Consider the following 21,324-nt stretch of genomic DNA (forward strand, 5'->3'; position numbering starts at 1 on the left):
AACATCCTACAGTACACAGGACGGTCCCTAACAAAGAATTATCCAGTTCAAAATGTCAGTGGTGCCAAAGCTGAGAAACTGCTTTACAGTAAGGTATTTTATCCTAAATGTATGCTTAAAGACACTGCAGCTGAAAAAAAGTTTTCAGTCAACAACTGGAAGAAATCAGACTAAAGAAAAAAATTATCTTGTTAAGATCTCGAGAATTAGAACAGAAAATCACCGTTTAAAAATCTTTATTGTGTTTCCGGTATAACATTGACAATATTCCTTTTTTTCTTTTTTGTTTTTAAAGATTATCCCTTTGGCCTGGGTTTGCCATTTCTGTATCATATTTTGAAAGGAAGCTCCTGTTTAGTGCTGATGTGAGTTACAAAGTCCTCCGGAATGAGACGGTTCTGGAATTCATGACTGCTCTCTGTCAAAGAACTGGCTTGTCCTGTTTCACCCAGACGTGTGAGAAGCAGCTAATAGGGCTCATTGTCCTTACAAGGTACAAGCCTGCGTCTAAATAAACTTTTCTTCAGAAATCAATCATTGATGGTATTTGGGAATAGGAATAGTGTTGGAGTATTGGCCCAATATCACAGATCTAATCCGTTTACTCATCTGTTTAGAAGACCTGGTTGTTTTGCTGTCTGGAGTTCACATGTCCTTGTGTGGCATTCTGGACTGTGCACAAGCTCCAAATTCTCGCTTGCTGTACCCTCCTTTCCCCTAATGCCACTCTCTATTCTAACCCCCAGCGGTCTGCACTTTTCATGCTTCAGTTCAGTTCAATTCCGTTCACTTCAGTTGCCTGGATTCCCTACCCCAAATTCTGCCTTTTAAACTTCAGTTTTCACAAAGCTCAATTCTAATGTCCTGGCTTTTCTGACACCTCCATTTGCCTACTTAGTTGGAATTATTCAGTTTCTTCCCCTGGGCGGCGCCCATAGCACTTTGCTTATGGCTACCTTGTTGTGGCCATCTTATTTCATTTTACAGGACAGAAGGTTAGTTCCATGTTTCACCTTCTTTATTAGATTCAGGAGTCTTTTAAGTTGAGACCACATTTTACTTCTTTGCAACCTCTAGGTTTATGTATATAAAATTTGCCCTCATTGCACACTGAGCTTAGTTAAACACGGAAAATTTAGATGACTTCCTGAGTACTAAAAAGCTCACCATATACTGCTGCTAGTCCAAGAACACTTTTAAAAAATTTTTTATTTTAAGTTTTGGGATATATGTGCAGGATGCGCAGGTTTGTTACGTAGGTAAAAGTGTGCCATGGTGGTTTGCCGCACCTATCAACCATCACCTAGGTATTAAATCCAGCATGCATTAGCTATTTTTCAGAATGCTCTCCCTCCCCCCGACCCTATCACCTGAGAGGCCCCAGCGTGTGTTTTTCCCCTCCTCGTGTCCATGTGTTCTCATTGCTCAGCTCCCACTTATAAGTGAGAACATGCGGTGTTTGGTTTTCTGTTCCTGCCTTGGTTTGCTGAGGATAATGGCTTCCAGCTCCATCCATGTCCCTGCAAAGGACATGATCCTGTTCCTTTTTATGGCTGCAAAAATACTTCTTTTAGGGGACTTGTTAGCCTTCTATTCTGGCTTAGAATTTCCACTTAAACTTGTTTTTCTGGGATATATAGCAGAGGGGTGGGACTGGCTGGATTCCACACTACTCGGTATGAGAAGGCTACCCTCTTATCTTCCTGTCATGATCTTGATGGATTAGCTTATCACATTTCAAAGTCACCTTGGAAAGAATCAAAAGCTCTAGAGAAACCTGCTGTGGTAGTTTCTGCCCCTAGGCTAGGTCATCCTGAGAGGACAGTCCAGGCTACACAGTGCTGAAGGGGAGAAGGAGCTTAGAGTAATCTTAGCTAACCTGTTTTGTAGTTTTGCCAAGGGCCAGCCCTAGCGGGGAGGTTAAGCAAGACGCCAGCATTGTGGGTTGATTGGCCTTCTTTTGGTGCTTTTTTTAATCAGCAAAACTACCGGGGAGGTCAGAAACTCTTGAGTGACACCAGAAGATAATGGGAAAGTTTTGAGCAATGCTTCAGCCTCTGAACATTTAAGAATGATTTACCTGAAGTTAGAGTATCTATCAGTGAGAAAACTAGACTGTGGTCTAAGGACTTTCCCACAGGTTTTGTTGGAATGTGGACAGAAGTCTTCCTGTATATGAAATTATTAAGGAATGCCCTTTTCAGATAAGAGCTGAGTATTTTTTAAAAAGTGAATATTCTTGTTTTATTGTTTTCATAATTTCTGACATTCTGGAGTCTATCTTATGTGTTGAATTAAAAGTGTGGTGAAGTAGCTGCTTATGTTAGATGATTAAAAAACAATTTAAAGACTTTTTATATTTGGCAGATACAATAACAGAACCTACTCCATTGATGACATTGACTGGTCAGTGAAGCCCACACACACCTTTCAGAAGCGGGATGGCACCGAGATCACCTATGTGGATTACTACAAGCAGGTAGGACTTTTCTTCATGCATCTCTATCTCCTTTCCTTTTACCTCAGAGAAGTCTCCTTATTCCAAGTCTCAGAGGTCCCCCAGATTGTAGGCTGAGTCTGCCTCGGACCTGATTCTCTGACTTGTCTCTCTCCTTCATCCCCACCCTCCCGGTCTCCTGTGGACCCTCATCCTATCTCCTGTTTCCTTCTTCCTGTAGTGTGAGTAATCTCCCTTTAAAGCATATCTGATCACACTGCTCGCAACGCTAATACATTTCCATGTCTCCTTATTGCCTTAGGACCACACGTAAGCCCCTTAGCAGAGTTTCCAAATCTCCTTATGATGTGGCCAATTCCTGCCTTTAAAGCCTCATCTCTTCCCATTCCCCTGCTCCCTTCCCTGGCTCTGATGTAATTGCCTGTTGTGATTCCATGACTCAGTTTCTCCCCTGTGCATTTTCACACGTTGCTTCCTTTTCCTGGATACCCCTTCACAGCCAGACGAACACTAGACACCCTTGCATACTCAGCTCAGCCATCAAGTCTCAAGGGAGCCCCAAAGCATTCCTCCCAGAATCCCCTCCCTGTCTCAGGTCATCACAGGCACCACACGAATGGTCTGAGCCCCATCCTAGACATTGAGCTCTGGGGAGGGGGCTCCTTATTTTTGGATTCCCAGGACTAGCTCAGTGCTTTGCACATATTAGATACTCAAGAAACTATTGATGGAATCTGTTGCTGCCTCTAGAAGCTCTAGTCGCATTTGCAGCAGTTATTCTTACCCCTCATCTTCCATGTTCAATTCTTTTTGAAAGCACCTTCTCTTTAATGTATAGTAATACTCAGGTTAAAACAAACAAACAAAAACAAAAACCCTTTCTTGATCATTGTACACTTTCAGGAAAAGCTCTCTTTTTCTCCTTAGCTAACTTTAGAAAGTCATTTACACTAGCTCCAAGCACCTTTTCTGTTCTTCCTTCCTGAAACCTCAGCAGTCGGGTATCCAGTAATGCTGCTTTAGAAGTAGTTCTAGAAAGGTCAAGTTCAGTTACTGTTCTTATCCTAAAGGGCTTTCAGTGCATTTGATACCTGTGACCTCTCCCACCGGCTGGAACTGATCTCTTCCTTCCTTGACTCCTGGGACACATCCCTGCGGTTCTCTGCTACTTTCAGGTTGTTCTATCTTAGTCTCCTTTGACATTTTCCTCCTTCCTTCCTCACAAAGGAACCATTATTCACCATGGTTCCCTCATATAGAACCTTTTCATTGTATTTTGAGATGGCTCAAATATAGTGTTTTTGCCTAGCATTCATCTCCATTTCCAGAACATATTTGCATGAATACCCTGCAGGCATCCCAAACTAATATAATTCAGACTGAATTCATTGTCTTTCCCATTCCTGTTTCTCCTTGGAAATTCTGTAGCTCAGATAGGAATGATTTTGCTTTCTTCCTCTTCTTCACCTTAACCTCCTCATTCACTTGTCACCAAGACGAGTTCTGTATCCTTTATCCGTGAATTTTCTTTTTGCCAGCCCCGTTCCCACTGCATTAATGCAGGCCATCTCGTGGATCCCCTCCCCCTACCATCACTCTTTATGCCCTAGCTCTCTCCTCACTGTGATCCCTCATCCTCACAGCCATCAGAGAGATCTTTCTGAAGTGCTGCCCAGAAATCTGATTACAAGCATAAGCTCTGAAGTAAGATGGTCCTGGCTCCAGCTGTGTAACCCTGGGTAAATCACTAAACCCAGAGTGTCATGTGTAAAGGAAGTTTATCTGTCTACCTTCATGGTGTAGTGTAAGAACCGAATAAGATAATTATGCACACAGAGCACTGAAGTGTGCCTGCACTTTGTGAGCACTGGGAGAACAGTGGAGACCATGCTCCTCCTTTTCTATCCTCTGCTTCTTCCTCTCTAGCACTGCATAGTTTGGCCCCCTCTTTCTTTCTTATATTTCTCAGCATCCCTCCTATGCAGCCCATGCCTTTATCACCCCATCCACTCACTGGCCTACACCTTCCTCAGCCTTTGTGTGTGTTCACTAGGCATCTGCAGAAAGCCACGCCGTACCTTTCTCCTTTACCCCTAGGTCAAATCCTAGCTTTAAGGCCAAGTGTGAAGTCCTCTCTGACTTTGCTTTCTGTCACACACGTAGAAGAGCAAGCTGTTCTCCTAAGTACCTGTGCATTCATCACATTGCTTCTTGAACACATATTCCTTGGAGAGCAAGGATGGTGTTTGGCTAATCCTTGATGCATAGTATCTAGCAAAACATCTTGTGCATAAAATGTGTTCTGTGTTTATTAAACCAACAGTTTGTTAAACATTTGGGTTTCTTTCTTGCATGATTAAATTTGTTCATATTTAAACAGAAGTATTTTAGGACCTGTGACATTCTGAAATGGGAATCATGGTAAAAATCCCAGTCACTGTTTTTTTGAAATGAGTTGTGCTTCACTGCATATATATTGTAATTAGGGAGGAAAAGAAAGAAAACTGTGACAGCTTCTAGTATGCCCTCCTCCCTGTCCCAGGAAAGAAAGACTGATTATTATGTAGTCAGTTTTCAAAGTGGAAGACATCCTGATATTGACCTTTATATTTCTCTATTTTATCTTATCATACAAAGTATTTTCAAATGCTAAGAAAATTGGGGCAAGGGAGAGGGTCACATTTACCTTGTGAGAGCAGGTTAGGGGCTAGAGTTCTTGACCATGCTCCAGGTAGAGTCCTTCTTCCTGGAAGATGCCTTTGTTTTGCTGGAGCTGTTACCTGAGACTATCCATACTCCCATGTTTTCTTCAAGGTCCTCTCTTGGTCTCCACCTGCAAGGAGGCTTCCCTGATTTGCCAGCCATAATTGTGTCACTACCACCATCTCCTCTTCCTCCCCACCCCTCCCACTCCAGCCCAGGGATCCAGTACTGAGTGGTATAATAAGCAGAGTCTTAACAGATCAATCCTAGCTGTGCTAATTTCCAGTTATGGAGCCTTGGGAAGATTGCTTAATGTTTCACAGTGTTTTCTCATCTGCAAAGGGGACAATAATAGTATCTCTTTCATTGGTTTGTTGTGCTTTATCGTGCTTTGTTAAGCATTGTTTGTGCTTCTTGTGGACCTCGCTTTGTAGATAATGTATTCATGCAGAAAGGCAGGGACTGTGCCTCTTTTATTTTCTTATCCACTGCCGTTCCTGGAACACAGTAAGCATGCCGTGTGTTCTAAATTAATGGAGTCATGCATACAAACTCACTTGACAAAGCCTTCTCCAAACTTTTTAGCCATAGCATCAGTTGCACCTGCTACTTTCAAATGAGATTCTTGACTTGGTTTTTATTTTAATGACAAAGTTTTTCTTGAAATATAGAAATGCTCACATTTGACTTCTTTAATTGTGATTATTGATCTCAGTGTCACAATACCCAGGCATTTTATAAATTATAATTCCAGTTGTTCTGTCACTAATGTGGATTAAATTATAATGGAAATGAGTGTTCATTGTAACCTTTGTCATTAGAGGGTAAATGAGCTTTTGCCAAGGTGAGACTGCTGAAACTGAAGTTTAGGATGGTAAAGGGAGAGGAATATGAACTAACAGTTGCCGGGGATTCATTATAAACCAGACCCCATGCTAGTGGTTTACACAGGATACCTGTGAGCTACTGTTATCCTTATTTCATAGATGAGGAAAGTTAAGTCACTTCCCCAGTGTCACAGCCCAAGCAAATAGAGGAGCTGGGGATCAGATTCACATTTGTCAGACTTCAGGGCTGCTTCCCTGTAACATCCTACTATCCTAGAAGGTAAGGACAGTCATGCTCTTTTGGGAAATCTGAGATTGTCTCAATATAACTCGCCTCCAGCTTGTGTATAGATATTTTCAAAATGAATATAGATGTTTAGAGCCAGATAGTTAAGCATGGGGCAGTCTGCCTCAGTCATCAGTAGTGGAAATGCTGGCTCTGAGTCAGTCCCAGTGATGTCATTGAACTATGTGTAGAACCAGCTGGAGTCTATTCTGAATCTGGCTGAAACCGAGAGACAGCAGGGAAACGATATTTTTAATGGTGTTGCATTAGAAAAGATAATTAAAATAATAAAACTGGCCCTCAGATATAAAAGATAGGTACTGGGAAGAAAGTAGCAATAAGTAGGTAACTATGGGATCGGTTAGATTTATTTATATATTAATGTTAGGATCACCTTGTTGAATGTAAGGATGCTCACCTGGCGGTGCTTCCATGTTAACTTTTTACTTATTAATCTTGCATTTTATAGCAGTATGATATTACTGTATCTGACCTAAATCAGCCCATGCTTGTTAGTCTGTTAAAGAAGAAGAGAAATGACAACAGTGAGGCTCAGCTCGCCCACCTGATACCTGAGCTCTGCTTTCTAACAGGTAATGTTTGTGTTTTATATCTCTGTCAGGCTCCTGGATACAGGCCCCTGATGCTTGGCAGTGGGCAGACCCTCTTTAAGTTACATGAATGCCAGGACATCGATTTAACCCATGGAGGATGGTCCTTTTAAGTAATTTATTCAATAATAGAGACATGTTGGGGGAATCGATTTCCTTTATCTCATATATTCCATGTATTACTTTGATGTAAAATAGACCCCCTGATATCATCCTAAAACCAAGTTTCTCTTTGCCATTATTTGAATTTACTAGTATAGGAAGGAATGTGACTTAGATTTTCTTCAGGTGTATCACTAGAGTGGTGCCAGAATGATCCATACTTTCTTTTTGCATGAATTTTCAGAATATAATCCTCATTATACAGTAAAATCTGAATAACTGCCTCGAGTACTTTTAACAATGTTCTTTTGACTAACAGGTAGGCCTAGGAAGTGAAGACTTTCTACATTTTGCATTTGTGTGTTCCTTGAGTCAGTTATGATGTGTATATATCTATTTTGCCATTAGAAAAATTAATAAGAAGGGCCGGCGTGGTGGCTCACGCCTGTAATCCTAGCATTTTGGGAGGCCAAGGCGGGCGGATCACCTGAAGTCAGGAGTTCGAGACCAGCCTGGCCAACATGGTGAAACCCCATCTCTATTAAAAATAAAAAATTAGCTGGGCATGGTGGCACACATCCGTAACCCCAGCTACTCAGGAGGCTGAGGCAGAAGAATCACTTGAACCCAACAGGCGGAGGTTGCAGTGATCCGCGATCACGCCAGTGCACTCCAGCCTGAGTGACAGAGCAAGACTCTGTCTCAAAAAAAAGGAAAGGAAAGAAAGAAAAATTAATGAGGATATAATCCTTGAAGGGAAGGGTGTTCATTCTTTTTATTTTTTTTGAGATGGAGTTTCACTCTTGTTGCCCAGACTGGAGTGCAATGGTGCGATCTTGGCTCACTGCAACCTCTGCCTCCCGGGTTCAAGCGATTCTCCTGCCTCTGCCTCCTGAGTAGCTGGGATTACATGCAAGCACTGCCACGCCCGGCTAATTTTGTATTTTTAGTAGAGACGGGGTTTCTCCGTGTTGGTCAGGCTGGTCTCAAACTCCCAACCTCAGGTGATCCACCCGCCTCGGCCTCCCAAAGCGCTGGGATTATAGGCATGAGCCACAGCGCCCGGCCTAAGGGGTGCTCATTCTTAATGGTGTTCTGATATTGTAGGTCTGCAGGACCCAATACAGTAGCCAGTAGCACATGAGTTTCTGAACACTTGAATTGGGACTAGCTCTACTAAAAGACTGAGAGGAGGTGTGCTTTAGGTGTAAAACACAGCCCAGATTTGAAAGGCTTAGTATGAATAAAAAGAAGGAAACTACCTCAACAATAAATGTTTTATGTTGATTGCATGTTGGAATGATAATATGTTGGATATACTGGGCTAAATAATATACACTATTCAAAGTAATTTCGTCTGTTTCTTTTTTGCCTTTTCTTAACGTGGCTACCAGAAAACTTAAAATGACATACGTGGTTTTCATTTCTATTGGATGTGCTATACAGATGGTGAATGCATTCAAGTGGAAAGGTTTAAACTGGGCCTTTGATGGGCTGAGTTGCTTATGTTCATTTTCTCACTTTGTCTTCATTTGCATTTAATAGGGCTGACTGACCAGGCAACATCTGATTTCCAGCTGATGAAGGCTGTGGCTGAAAAGACACGTCTCAGTCCTTCAGGCCGGCAGCAGCGCCTGGCCAGGCTTGTGGACAACATCCAGAGGTACTGGATCACCGCATGCATCCTTCCTGGGGCTGAGTTTTTAGTATTAGATGGCCTATGTAACACTGATATATTCCTTGAAGGAAATGTGTCATTCATATTGATTCAGAGCAAGGAGCTTTTGAATTGTGCTGTCCACAGCCCTTCATCTGAGATGTCTCAGGACTAAGGGGTTGAAGGGAGTTGGAGGCCATGCTGATAGGAATAACACTTGCTTTACCTCCATGCCCTGCTTTCATCTATTTCATACATTGAAGTCTGGATAAAATGTTGAATAAAGAAAAAGGTTATAATCTAAACAACAACAACAACCTTCAAGCAAACAAAGCAACCAGAAAAACACCAGGCCCCCAGTATTCAGGGTCAGGAATGCTCAGCTCTTAATACAATGGCCTCAGCAGGCTGAACTTTAGGAAAACCCCACTATGTGCCTTTTAAATTTGAGATATACCTTTGTGCCATCTGGTTCTGCCCATCTGATTATCAGACTATGTTTCCGTTCTTATTTATGACAGTTTGCTATAACATGTGATTGGAAAATTGAGCTTCTCCTTGGTTTTCCTTTCTGACCCTCTAAAACTGGACTGTCTAGGGTGGCTGCTGTGCACTTGAAATGTGGCTAGTGACACATCTAGAAATGACAGTTTTTTAATCTATTGGGTTAAATAACATATATTTAAAACGTAATTTCACACTTGTCATTTTTTTACTTTCTTAAGGTGGTTACTGGAAAATTTAAAATTATGTATGTAGCTTGCTTTATATTCCTATTGGGCTATATTGTTGATCAACAGTCTTTTTTTTTATTTTAATCTTTTTTAAAGTAGTACTAGCTCATGGAGGATTTGGAAACTTACGTAGCACAAAGAAAGGAGAGAGAAAAGAGTGTGTATGTGCGTTTACTCAGTAAATATTTAACAAATGAATCACAATTGAATTAATAATTAATTCAATTAATATTAGTAATATTCTTTCAGACTCTGCAAACGCATATAATCCTATTTTTTAAAAGAGAAATGGTATAATACTGTACATCATGTTTTGTAGCTTGCTCTTTTCACTTCAGGGTTTTTCTCAAACATTTCCATATGATAAACATGATCTCTATTATCATGCTAGTGTTTTCATAGTTTTTTAATTTCATGAATATACTTTACGTCATTTACCCTGGACGTCCCTCAGACTTATGCCGAATTGAGAAGGAATTCCTGGTTCGTTTCCCGTATAGTGACTGTGGATTAATCTTCCTGATGCATCTATCTGCCACCTTTCAGTAATACCACCCACCTCACCCCATTTCCTGACCAATGATGGCCTCACTCATCTCATCCTGGGCAGTTGGTATCTGAAGCAAAATAATTAACTCAAAGGAATTAATGTGACCAGAGAGGACATAATCCGAATAGGTGGAAATAGTGAGCTATTGCAGAGAGACAGTGGTGAAGAGGTTTGAGCTTCCCTAAAAAAATTGGTAGAGCTTTAATAGGGAAACAAAAGTGTGGGGATCTCCTCCATGTCCTGCAAATGCCTGGCTTACTGTGTGCTGAGTCCTATATATGGTTGTCACTTTCAAGGAGCTTATGGCTCAGTGGAAGTTATCATATATCATACTCCCATGAGCTAAAACATCAACTATGATTAAAGCTTATTAAGTTATAAATGGAAAGTACTACACAATAGAAAGTAGTGTTATTATTGCTGATATTAATATTCTCCTCATAGAATAGAGAGGGTAATAGGAAGATCCTGAATCTTCTGAAGCTTACATTCTTATGTTCCCTTCTTTTATCATCCTTCTTCGACTCTCAACCCAAGAAATTCAGATATTCACAAAAGACATCTCCACATCCACTGGCTCCAAAATATCTCCTTATTAACGAGTGTGTTATCAGGAATGATAATATCTCATAGGTTTTGAGCACATGCCATGTGCCAGGGACTGTGGTGAGCACTTTCTGTGCATTATCATATTTCATCTTTATGTCAGTCCTACGAAGTAGGTGCTTTTATTATCCTTACATTTTGCCAGTAAGGAAACCAAGGCCTTAAAGATGAATAGTTTGCTCAAGATCATATATTATTAAATGTTAGAGCTAGGAGTTAAACCCAGGTCTGTCTGGCTCGAAAGCTTATTTTTCTAACCACTGTACTCCCACTGGAATCCTTTTCCCATTCCTGAACATCCCAAATGAGCACAGTTGTCCCGTAATTCTTTTAAGCAGGGAAAAAATATGCTGAGTAGAATTAGAAGCCAGGAATCCTGAAGACACAGAAAATCAGCCCCTGACTAATTCAGTAAGTTATAATTATATCTCTCTTTAATGATTTAAAACAACTTTATCAACAGGAATACCAATGCTCGCTTTGAACTAGAGACCTGGGGACTGCATTTTGGAAGTCAGATATCTCTGACTGGCCGGATTGTGCCTTCAGAAAAAATATTAATGCAAGACCACATAGTAAGTGCTGTGATTTTATTTTCATTTAAAAGTATTTACTTGAATATGTGTAAGTTTGTGCATTGGCCAGAGTGGCTTGTGTGCTTATAATATTTGGTTTGGCCATGTACTTCCATCTCTTTATCCTAAGACTTCAGATCCCCTGTGGTTTCCTTTTCAATCTGAATTTACTTGCACGGACTTAGCGGCACCCAGTGGACATGATTTAGGTTAGTCAGAAGACAGTATTTCAAATCACTGCAATTAAAACATACCCATCTTCTGTTGGGTGGTGCATTGCTCTTAAAAAAAAGTCATAGTCATCTGAGGAAATTCTATTAGCTGGTGGACATTAGTTCTAATAGATTGTTTTCTGATACCAAAACTGAGCCCAGGAGGTTAAGGCTGCAATGAGCTTTTGCAATGACTTTTAGTTGCCATGTCAGTTATGTATGTTAATCTTTCGAAATAAAACACTGCTCAATGGACATTAAAATCAAGAAGTATGCACAGAACCCAGCCCCAGACATAGTACTTGGGGAGAGAGGCATTCTGAAACCTGAAGAGACAAATCATCGCCACTTCCAGACTTCGGCTGAAGAAATGAACCTATCAATATTTTACGCAAAAATTATACATTATCTTTCTCCCCTCGCCCTCAGTTTTGCCCACTTTAAAACACCAGTCACATTTCATGTTTAAAGGCTCTCTTCTTGCCTTTATTGGGTATAATAAACCAGTATGTCTAACTGATATAACTGAACAATGAATGTATCATGTTGGTAGAATGGGGGGAATTTTTTTCATCTTTTTTTTTTTTTTTTTTTTCGAGACAGGGCTCATTCTGTTGCCCAGGCTGGAACACAGTGGCATGATCACAGCTCATTGCAGCCTTAACCTCCTGGGCTCAAGCGATCCTGCCATTTCAGCCTCCCAAGAAGCTGGGACTATAGGCGTGCGCCACCATGCTCAGCTAATTTTTGTATTTTTTGTAGAAACCAGGTCTCCCTGTGTTGCCCAGGCTGGCCTTGAACTCCTGGGCTCAAGCCATCCTCCCACCTCAGCCTCTCAAAGTGCTGAGATTACAGACACGAGCCACCATGCCTGGCCTTGTCATATCTTTACAATAATCTATCCAAGTTACAAAAACTCTCATTGGAGAAGATAAGGAAGTACTATTTTTCAACACAAAACAAAACAAAACTTTATGGTAAAGTACTAAAATGTAGACACCCATTAGGATCTTGGCGAGAGTTCAGTAAAGAGAAGCTCAGTTTCAGATCCACATGTGAAGGACTTATGTACTTAAAATGATCCATCTCATAATTTCTATAAGTAAAATCGTATTTCCCAGAGCCTTTCATTTTTATGTATTTGTTTGCATTTTTTTGGTGTAGAAACTGGTGTCCATAGGAGAAAGGGCATTAAAACAGGAGAACTCATGCACTGGAGGTAGCAGGTGTCTAAGATGACAGGGTCATCAACTTCTTGGCCCATTCTGCTTTTCTGAAATTAGGTCCTAGGAACTGAATGAACTAAAAGTTCACAGGTCTCAGGGTACATTGTCCTGGGTCTCCTCCCAGCCCCATAAGACAACAGCAGGAAGAAGTGTTGTGGGCAGAAGGAGTACAGCTCTCCTCATGCCCTAATGGACAGGAATGAACTTTGACTCCAGAGTGAGCCATTGATGGAAAGCTAGCCCTTCTCCTTTGCTCTCAGGCCGAGGTAGGTGGACTCCTGGGGCTGAATCCAGCCCAGCCAGTGGAAGGCATCACGAGGATGGCTGATGGTTGGAAGTCAGAGAAGTCAGAGTGCTTGGTCACAAGTGCCCTGGCTGCCATGTCAGGAGACCAGCATTCTAAACCTGTCGCTGCTGCCAAGTGGTTTCGTAACCTCTCAGTCACAGCTTTCTAGTTTGTAAAACAAGAGGATTGGGATGTTTCTTAAATATTCATGTACATGTGAATCACTTGGGGGACATGTTAACATGCAGATTCTGATTCAGTGGGTCTCGGGTGGTGCACAGGAGTCTGCATTTCTAACTGGCTTCTAGGCAGTGCTCAAGCTGCTGGTCAAGTAACGCTTGACAGCACTTCAAGTAGCAGGAGATTAGCATACAATGTGGTCCCTTTTAGTTCTAACAGTGGATCTTCCCCACTTGCTGTGCCAAAGGCATCATTCAATTACAGTCTGAGGATATAAGCAGAGGTCTGGGAAGCAGGCTAACATTCCCCCTCTTCAGCGCAGGAAACCTGTTTTTCCTGGTCACATGAGAGACCTTTTGAGAGTGAGAAAGGAGCCTCCATCCTGGCTTCATCTTTGCTTCTAAGCATACCTACTCCTAGCTTAATATATAATCTTAACTATCAGGGAACCTGCCCCGATAGTCACATAGGTTATTTTCTATTTTCCTTAAGCATCGGCTGGTTTGAGAAATAAAGGGACAGAGTACAAAAGAGAGAAATCTTAAAGCTGGGCATCCAGGGGAGACATCACGTGTCGGTAGGTTCCATGATGCCCCACAAGCCGTAAAACCAGCAAGTTTTTATTAGGGATTTTCAAAAGGGGAGGGAGTGTACGAATAGGGTGTCGGTCACAAAGATCACGTACTTTACAAGGTAATAGAATATCACAAGGCAAATGGAGGCAGGGCGAGATCACAGGACCACAGGACCGGGCGAAGTTAAAATTGCTAATAAAGTTTCGGGCACCATTGTCACTGATAACATCTTATCAGGAGACAAGGTTTTGAGAGCAACCGGTCTGACCAAAATTTATTAGGCAGGAATTTCCTCTTCCTAATAAGCCTAGGAGCGCTATAGGAGACTGGGTCTATTTCACCTCTATGGTCTACAGACCATAAAAGACAGCCACGCCCAGGGGGGCCAGTTCAGAGACCTACTCCCAGGCGTGCATTCTCTTTCTCAGGGATGTTCCTTGCTGAGAAAAAGAATTCAGCAATATTTCTCCTATTTGCTTTTGAAAGAAGAGAAATATGGCTCTGTTCCGCCCGCTCACCAGTGGTCAGAGTTTAAGATGATCTCTCTTGTTCCTTAAACATTGCTGTTATCCTGTTTTTTTCAAGGTGCCCAGATTTCATATTGTTCAAACACACATGCTCTACAATTTGTGCAGTTAATGCAATTATCACAAGGTCCTGAGGCGACATGCATCCTCCTTGGCTTACGAGATGACAGGATTAAGAGATTAAAGTAAAGACAGGCATAAGAAATCACAAAGGTATTGATTGAGGAAGTGATAAGTGTCCATGAAATCTTCACAATTTATGTTTAAAGATTGCAGTAAAGACAGGTATAAGAAATTATAAAAGTATTAATTTGAGGAACTAATAAATGTCCATGAAATCTTCACAATCCACGTTCTTCCGCCATGGCTTCAGCCAGTCCCTCCGTTTGGGGTCCCTGACTTCCTGCAACACTTAACTGTTCTGTAGGGTGTGTTAGTTTTATTATGATGACCTAGAGTATTGATAATCAGCATTCTCTGAGATATTTAGATGCTTAAAGTAAAAGATAAAATGATACAGGCTGTTTGCCTGAGTCATTCATAATAAAGGCATAGATACTCAGAGCTGGAAGGGAACCTCAGAGATCTTTGAATCAGACACCATTCTCTGCGCACCGCAGAGAATCATGAGGTTAAAGGGACCTCCAAGGGCCACCAGTGCCTGGAAGACCTGGGATGATGCCCAGACGCTTCCACTCCCAGAAAGCACATGTATTCTGTTCGGATGTGCAGTGCCTGCATCTGTGTTTTAAGACTGAATAGCAAACTGTGTTAAACAGTTATAACAAAAGTTGGCCATCTTCACACTGTCTTTATTTAGCTGCTCTCTGAATAAATTTGTTCAATCCTTTCATGATCATTATTTTTCTCAGTGTCGACCTGTGTCTGCTGCTGACTGGTCCAAGGATATTCGAACTTGCAAGATTTTAAATGCACAGTCTTTGAATACCTGGTTGATTTTATGTAGTGACAGAACTGAATATGTTGCCGAGAGCTTTCTGAACTGCTTGAGAAGAGTTGCAGGTTCCATGGGATTTAATGTGGACTACCCCAAAATGTGAGAATACATTGAATTTTGTTCATATATTAATTTGGTTTGGTTAGAAGGTAGGGAATAATGGCAGATGTATCAACAAAAGCTTCTTTATCCCAGTAGTTTCCTAATGTAAAGTGCCAAGAAAGTAGTCATAAGTAGATAGATTTTGTAATGACCAAACTTTTATAAAGTTAGAATATATTTTATGTTGGCCTTTGTAAAACTTGTACCCAGTTCTTAAGCAGTAGTGTCATTACCTGAAAATCTTTCCAGTACCAGTTGGGATATAAATCTTTAATAAGTCCATATATTGTCTTCTCAACTGTTTTTCCTTCTTTCAGATCAGTTTTTCATATCAGTTATTTACTTAATAGGAAATGGATATTAAAAAACAAAAGTTGCATGTCCTGACTTTTACTTGATTTTATGCTTTAAAATTTAATATGAAAATAGATCTCAAATAAGCTTTTCTGATTCTGTTACTGTAGCATACTATTAGTCATTCAGAGAGTTTTCTGATAAGACTAAGGTCAACCATTTATTCTTAGAATGTTTATTGAGTACTAATATGTGTAGATACTATGCCAGTTGCTGGGAATGAGAAAGATAAATAAATTGTTTTTCATTGAGTAAGAGATACATATACAATCACACTGAAAATAAATACTGTTTTGCTTTAGAAAAGCCATAAAGTTGGTCATGCCTCACTTTACTGAAACTGATATGCTTAGAAAAGAGGAACAGATACTTATTTTTCTTTGTTATAATGGAGTTATTCTTTAAACACATAGTTACTAATTAATTGCATCAGCAGCACAAGTATTAATCCCAAAGTCTCATTTAACACCATTGTTTAGAACTCTCCTCTTATCAAATCTGTTAATAAATAGCCTGGATTGAGTTTCACCCGCTCTACTTTCTCTAAACCCATGAGCTAATAAAGCAGGAAATGATTATGAAAGAAGCCACAGTCCGCAGATCCTGGGCTGACGTCACAGGCTCTTTCTCACGTGAATTCTGGAACAAGCCCATTGCTATGTTCTGTCCTTGGCCTGTTTTATTTGAAAGCTCATATTTTATTTCAACCTTCTTTTTTCCATAAAGTATCCATTTACCTGTTAGATTTATATGCATAGCTTCTGTCTTCTAAAACATTCACCTGATGATTTTAGAAGGAGTGGACTGTAAGTGCAGCAGAGTCAGAGTGCGAGAGTTTGAATTGGATGAGTCAGGACCATCTAGTTGCTAAGACAGTTCTGCCAGCCAGTCACGTAGGTCTGTTAGTATCTGCAGTCATGGGGTTGATGGTCCTGCCACCTGCTGGGCGAGTTTTAAAAAGCCACTGGGCATTGGGACAGTTCACTTATATACACATAAAAGAGGCTGATTCTACATAAAGAAACTAGTTTTACAAATTCCTATGTGTGTGAGAATTACTTTTGGAGCTGCTGGCCCCTAACATAATGTAAGCACAGAACAGATAATTGTTGAGTACTTGTGCGCTGATTAAGGCTAGACATTCCAGGCTCCAGACAAGCAACCACTAAGGAAAATAAAGATATTTTTGTCTAAATCATGCAAATTAGCTGAATATCTTGGTCTCATTAACCTGATGTTTTCTGAAACATTCGTTTTTAGATTCCTATAGCAATTCACTCTTACAGAAATCTTAATCCTGGTTGAGCTTGAACACGCTTTCAGACATTTGATACTGTGAGACTTGGGATTTCAAAAGTTCACTTTCAACCCCATTTTGAACAACAGAATTATTGATTATAGGGATTCTGGACAATTGAGAAGATCTGATTTTCTACCAAACCATTTTTTACACTGTAAAAATTATTGTGAAATGTTTTTGTCATATTTTGTAGTTTAAGAAACAATTTTAGACTCAAAAGGTTATTTTCTCTAATAATTTTTCCTAAAACTACTAGTGTGTTATGAAAATTTATTTGTATTATTTCTAATGCCATATAAGTATGTGCTACTAAGGAAGTTACATAGCTTCAAAATTAATCTTTTTATGTAGCATAAAAGTACAAGAAAATCCAGCTGCATTTATTAGAGCTATACAGCAATATGTTGATCCTGATGTTCAGTTGGTAAGTACAGGATACTTTTTGAACTCCTTTAATCTATAATTTTAGTTCTGCTTTATATCTACAGTCTGAACATACCCTCCCATGATATACTTGCAAATTGCCATGCATTTCTCCAAAGCACCGAAGAAAATATTAATCTTAGTATTTTAATCAATATTTTATTTCCTTTACACATTTCTAATATTAATTTTAAAATACAGTACTTCTTGTTACCCCTATAACAGCCATTGGTGTCTGCATATTTTGCAACTCATTGGGGTCATCTTTTCCTTAAGATTTAAGATAAACTGACTCCCACCTCATCACATAAATGTTGGTATCCAGTGTTCCCTATATTTCAGGGGATTCTTGGAGGGTTAGGTTTTTCCAAGTGACCTATGGCCCCAAATTCCTGCTTCCTCTGAATTCTTGCCACCTTCTGTGCATTTCAGAGAGGACCACTTCCTCCGGTGCTGCATCACCTGGTGGGACATCCACAGTTGCCTCATTTCCCAAAGGGCATGTGTGTGTAGCTGACTTTGCAGACTGTTTGGGGCCAAGGCATGATTACATCACATCCCAACATTCCAGAAAAATTAGAATTGACATCCCTGTTCTTAAAAATCTTTCAACGATTCCTATTTCCCAGGAATGTTTACTCTTCTACCAGACCTCAGCACCCCCAGGCTATTGTAGGGCTTTTCCTGTCCGTTCCATCTACCCTTCTTACCTCCCTCGCTCACTCAGTTCAACTTCCAACATTCTTGTTCTTATGTCATGCAAACTAACTGAACTAGCTAAGTGCTATCTCTTTGCTTTTCTTTTAGTGAGTTTCTCTTTTACTCTAAAGGATCTTATATGAAACAGAGAATTCTCACCCTAAGAGCATTTATTTTTTACTTAAATCAAATCAAACTTACAGAAAAGCGACAAGAACAGTACAAACAACTCTCTCATATACCCTTCACCCAGAATCCCAAATTATTGACCTTTTACCATATTTGCTTTATTATTTTCTATCTTTTTTGCTGAACTATTTGAGCATATGTTACAGGCATGATGCCCCAGTGCCCTTGACTATTTCAGTGCATATTTTCTATAAACAAGGTCTCTATCTTACAGAAGCATATGACAATCATCAAAATTAAGAAACAGTTTTCTTCATTTGTCTCAATTGTCACCTCTGTAGGAAAAGGCTCTACTGTCCTGCACTTAGTTGTCCAGTCTCTATAGTCTCTCCTTCAATCTGGAACAGCTCTTTAATTTTCCTTGACTCTGATGACCTTCCAATTTTGAAGAGTACAGACTAGTTATTTTGTATAACGTCCCTCGATTTGGGTTTGTCTGATGTCTCCTCATGATTAAATTCATGTTATGCACTTTTGGCAAGAGTAGCACAGCAATGATCCTATATTCTAAGTGCATCCTACCAGGTGTCACTCCACTGATTATGGTGATATCTGCCCGATTTCTCCACTGTAAAGTTAAGCTTTATCAGTTGCATGTGTACATATGTAGATATTTTGAGACTATATAAATAATCCTGTTCCTCATCAAACTTTTACCCATTTGTCTTAGCATCTATTATAATTCTTGCCTGAATCCATCATTATTATGATGGTTAACAAATGATGGTATTCCATTCCATCAGTCCTTCTACAGTCATTAGGTGGCATAGGAAGAACTTTCTCTTCTCCCCATTTATTCGTTTGTTTCTTTATATCTGCATAGACTCATAGATTCCTATTTTGTTAGAGTCCATTACTCTTATTATTTATTTTGTTGCTCTTAATATTGTACCTGATTTTGCCAGTGGGATTCCCCTTCAAGCTGGCTTCTGTGTCTTTTTCATGTGTCTCCATCTTTCTTGGAACACTTTCTTATTTTCTGGCAAAATAAGATATTCCAGGCTCATCTTACAGTGTTGCTTCCCCGCCCTGGAATCAGATATCTTTCCCAGGAGTCCTGATTCCTTTTAGCAGAGGATAGTATTTAGATACAAAGATTTGGGGCACTTGGTGTGCTTCATTGCTACTGGGTTGTTGCTATCCCCAGGCTTTCTCAATGGACATAGCTAGGAAATGTATGTTGCATGGCTCCTGTTATTCCCCACATACCTGCTTACTTGTCCAGCCCCTGGTGTGGAACCAGTCTCACTCGGCTCCCATCTTCTCTCAGCCCATTGGGCCACTGCCTTGTTCTACCACTTTTCTTGCTTGGAGCCAAACTCATGAATTGGAAGGAAGGAAGGCCTCTAAGAGCCTTTTGCTGATAATTTAAAAATATTTTTCTTCACTTTATATAATTAAATGTAAATAATTTTAGCTTTTGACATTGTGACTTTAAATAATTCTATAGGTGGAAAAATTACTTTGTTTTCTTCTGCTAATCATTGACAGTGCATGTCTTTTCTACAATTTGGGGGCTTTTGAAAGTGGAGAATAAAAGATGAGAAGGAGGCGGAGGTAGGCCCTTCGGTGCGGAAAGCATCTGATAAGAAGTAGGAGTAGGCCAGGGGCGGTGGCTCACGCCTGTAATCCCAGCACTTTGGGAGGCCGGGGTGAGTGGATCACAAGGTCAGGCATTTGAGTCCAGCCTGGCCAACATAGTGAAACCCCGTCTCTACTAAAATTAGAAAAAATTAGCCGGGCGTGGTGGCAGGCACCTGTAATCCCAGCTACTCGGGAGGCTGAGGCACAAGAATCGCTTGAACCCAGGAAGTGGAGGTTGCAGTGAGCCAAGATCATGCCACTGCACTCCAGCCTGGGTGACAGTGTGAGACTCTGTCTCAAAAAAAAAAAAAAAAGCCAGGGGACTTGAAACTTCTCTATCCACCCCCCACTCATATCCATACTCTCAACTTCAGCTTTTTTTTTAAAAAGTGTATTTTTGTGTCCTTTATTTTGGTTATCTTGTACCTAATGGGAAAAGCACCATAGTTTAAGCTAATTCTCAACTTTGCTTATCTTTGGGTGGGGTCAGGGAGGGACCAATGGGAATGATAACTTGAAAACCATAGGAAAGGATCACTGCAAAGTTGGGGGTGAGGGAGTGGAGATAGCTGGAGAAGCAGCTCTGTGAGAAGGGAATTTGAGGGAATTGACAGAATCAAATCAGGAGAGAAATGAGGAGAAAGGAAAAGCCAAGGGAAATGGGTAGGAGTGGGTGGGGCTTTGCAGAATGAATGGCTAATGAGAAGGCATTTCAAATGGATTGATTAATTCACCAGTGTTTTAATGGCCATTTAAGAGAACTGTAGGCATGTTAGTGTTGCTTCTTGGGAACTTAAGGGTAAAAGATGTTTGGAGAATAATTCATGAATTCATTTCTTTAAAAAGCAACTTCTTAGCAGAAGTAAATTAACTTCCAAAATCTTTTGCTGTTTTTGCTTTTAGGTAATGTGCATTCTGCCTTCTAATCAGAAGACCTATTATGATTCCATTAAAAAATATTTGAGCTCAGACTGCCCAGTCCCAAGCCAATGTGTGCTTGCTCGGACCTTGAATAAACAGGGCATGATGATGAGTATCGCCACCAAGATCGCTATGCAGATGACTTGCAAGCTCGGAGGCGAGCTGTGGGCTGTGGAAATACCTGTAAGGACCCTGTCACATTTTTTCTATTAGTAATTAATAAATGTATTTTAAAGATTAAAGTAGGAGATGTTATCACATGATCCCAGAATTATTTGGTTTGCTTGTTTCTTGAGCCTCTGCCCTGGGTTCTGGCATTCCATAAGCCATTGTGAATCTTCAAAAGAGGCTCCATACTTCTCAGCGAGCTTCAGTTAAGCTGCTAACTCAGCATAGGGACCTGATTTGAATCCTCTTGGCTGCTATTTTAAAATCTGTGTTCCATTGCCTCCACATTTACTTGCTTTCATCAGGGTGCTAACTCTGAGAATAGCCTTGCACCCTGGATGGGGCCTCCCCAGAGCCTGGGGAGCTGGCATAGCCTATGATCTGAACCTCCAAACTGTGGTAGGTACTGAGAAAATCCTCTTCTCTTCCCTGAACTGTAGCCACCATGGGAGTAAGTGAGGAGGAGGAGAAGCGAGGGAGTGTTGCCCATTTCCTTACATGTCCATAACCA

At 40.6% G+C, this 21,324-nt stretch overlaps 1 protein-coding gene across 3 annotated transcripts in view; it reads left to right on the top strand.

The window, feature by feature from the left end:
• Positions 1-21,324, top strand: part of PIWIL4 (piwi like RNA-mediated gene silencing 4) — a 75,778-nt gene that overhangs the window by 41,132 nt on the left and 13,322 nt on the right. For all 3 annotated transcript variants that reach the window (XM_063784437.1, XM_054662639.1, XM_508702.7), the window contains exons 7-14: positions 296-493; positions 2,368-2,479; positions 6,744-6,867; positions 8,533-8,650; positions 10,998-11,109; positions 14,988-15,172; positions 17,181-17,253; positions 20,628-20,828. In XM_063784437.1, coding sequence (XP_063640507.1) covers positions 296-493; positions 2,368-2,479; positions 6,744-6,867; positions 8,533-8,650; positions 10,998-11,109; positions 14,988-15,172; positions 17,181-17,253; positions 20,628-20,828 — 1,123 coding nt within the window. The remainder of the gene's footprint in view (positions 1-295; positions 494-2,367; positions 2,480-6,743; positions 6,868-8,532; positions 8,651-10,997; positions 11,110-14,987; positions 15,173-17,180; positions 17,254-20,627; positions 20,829-21,324) is intronic.

This window comes from Pan troglodytes, chromosome 9, assembly GCF_028858775.2.
Source record: "Pan troglodytes isolate AG18354 chromosome 9, NHGRI_mPanTro3-v2.0_pri, whole genome shotgun sequence".
Lineage (NCBI taxonomy): Eukaryota > Metazoa > Chordata > Mammalia > Primates > Hominidae > Pan > Pan troglodytes.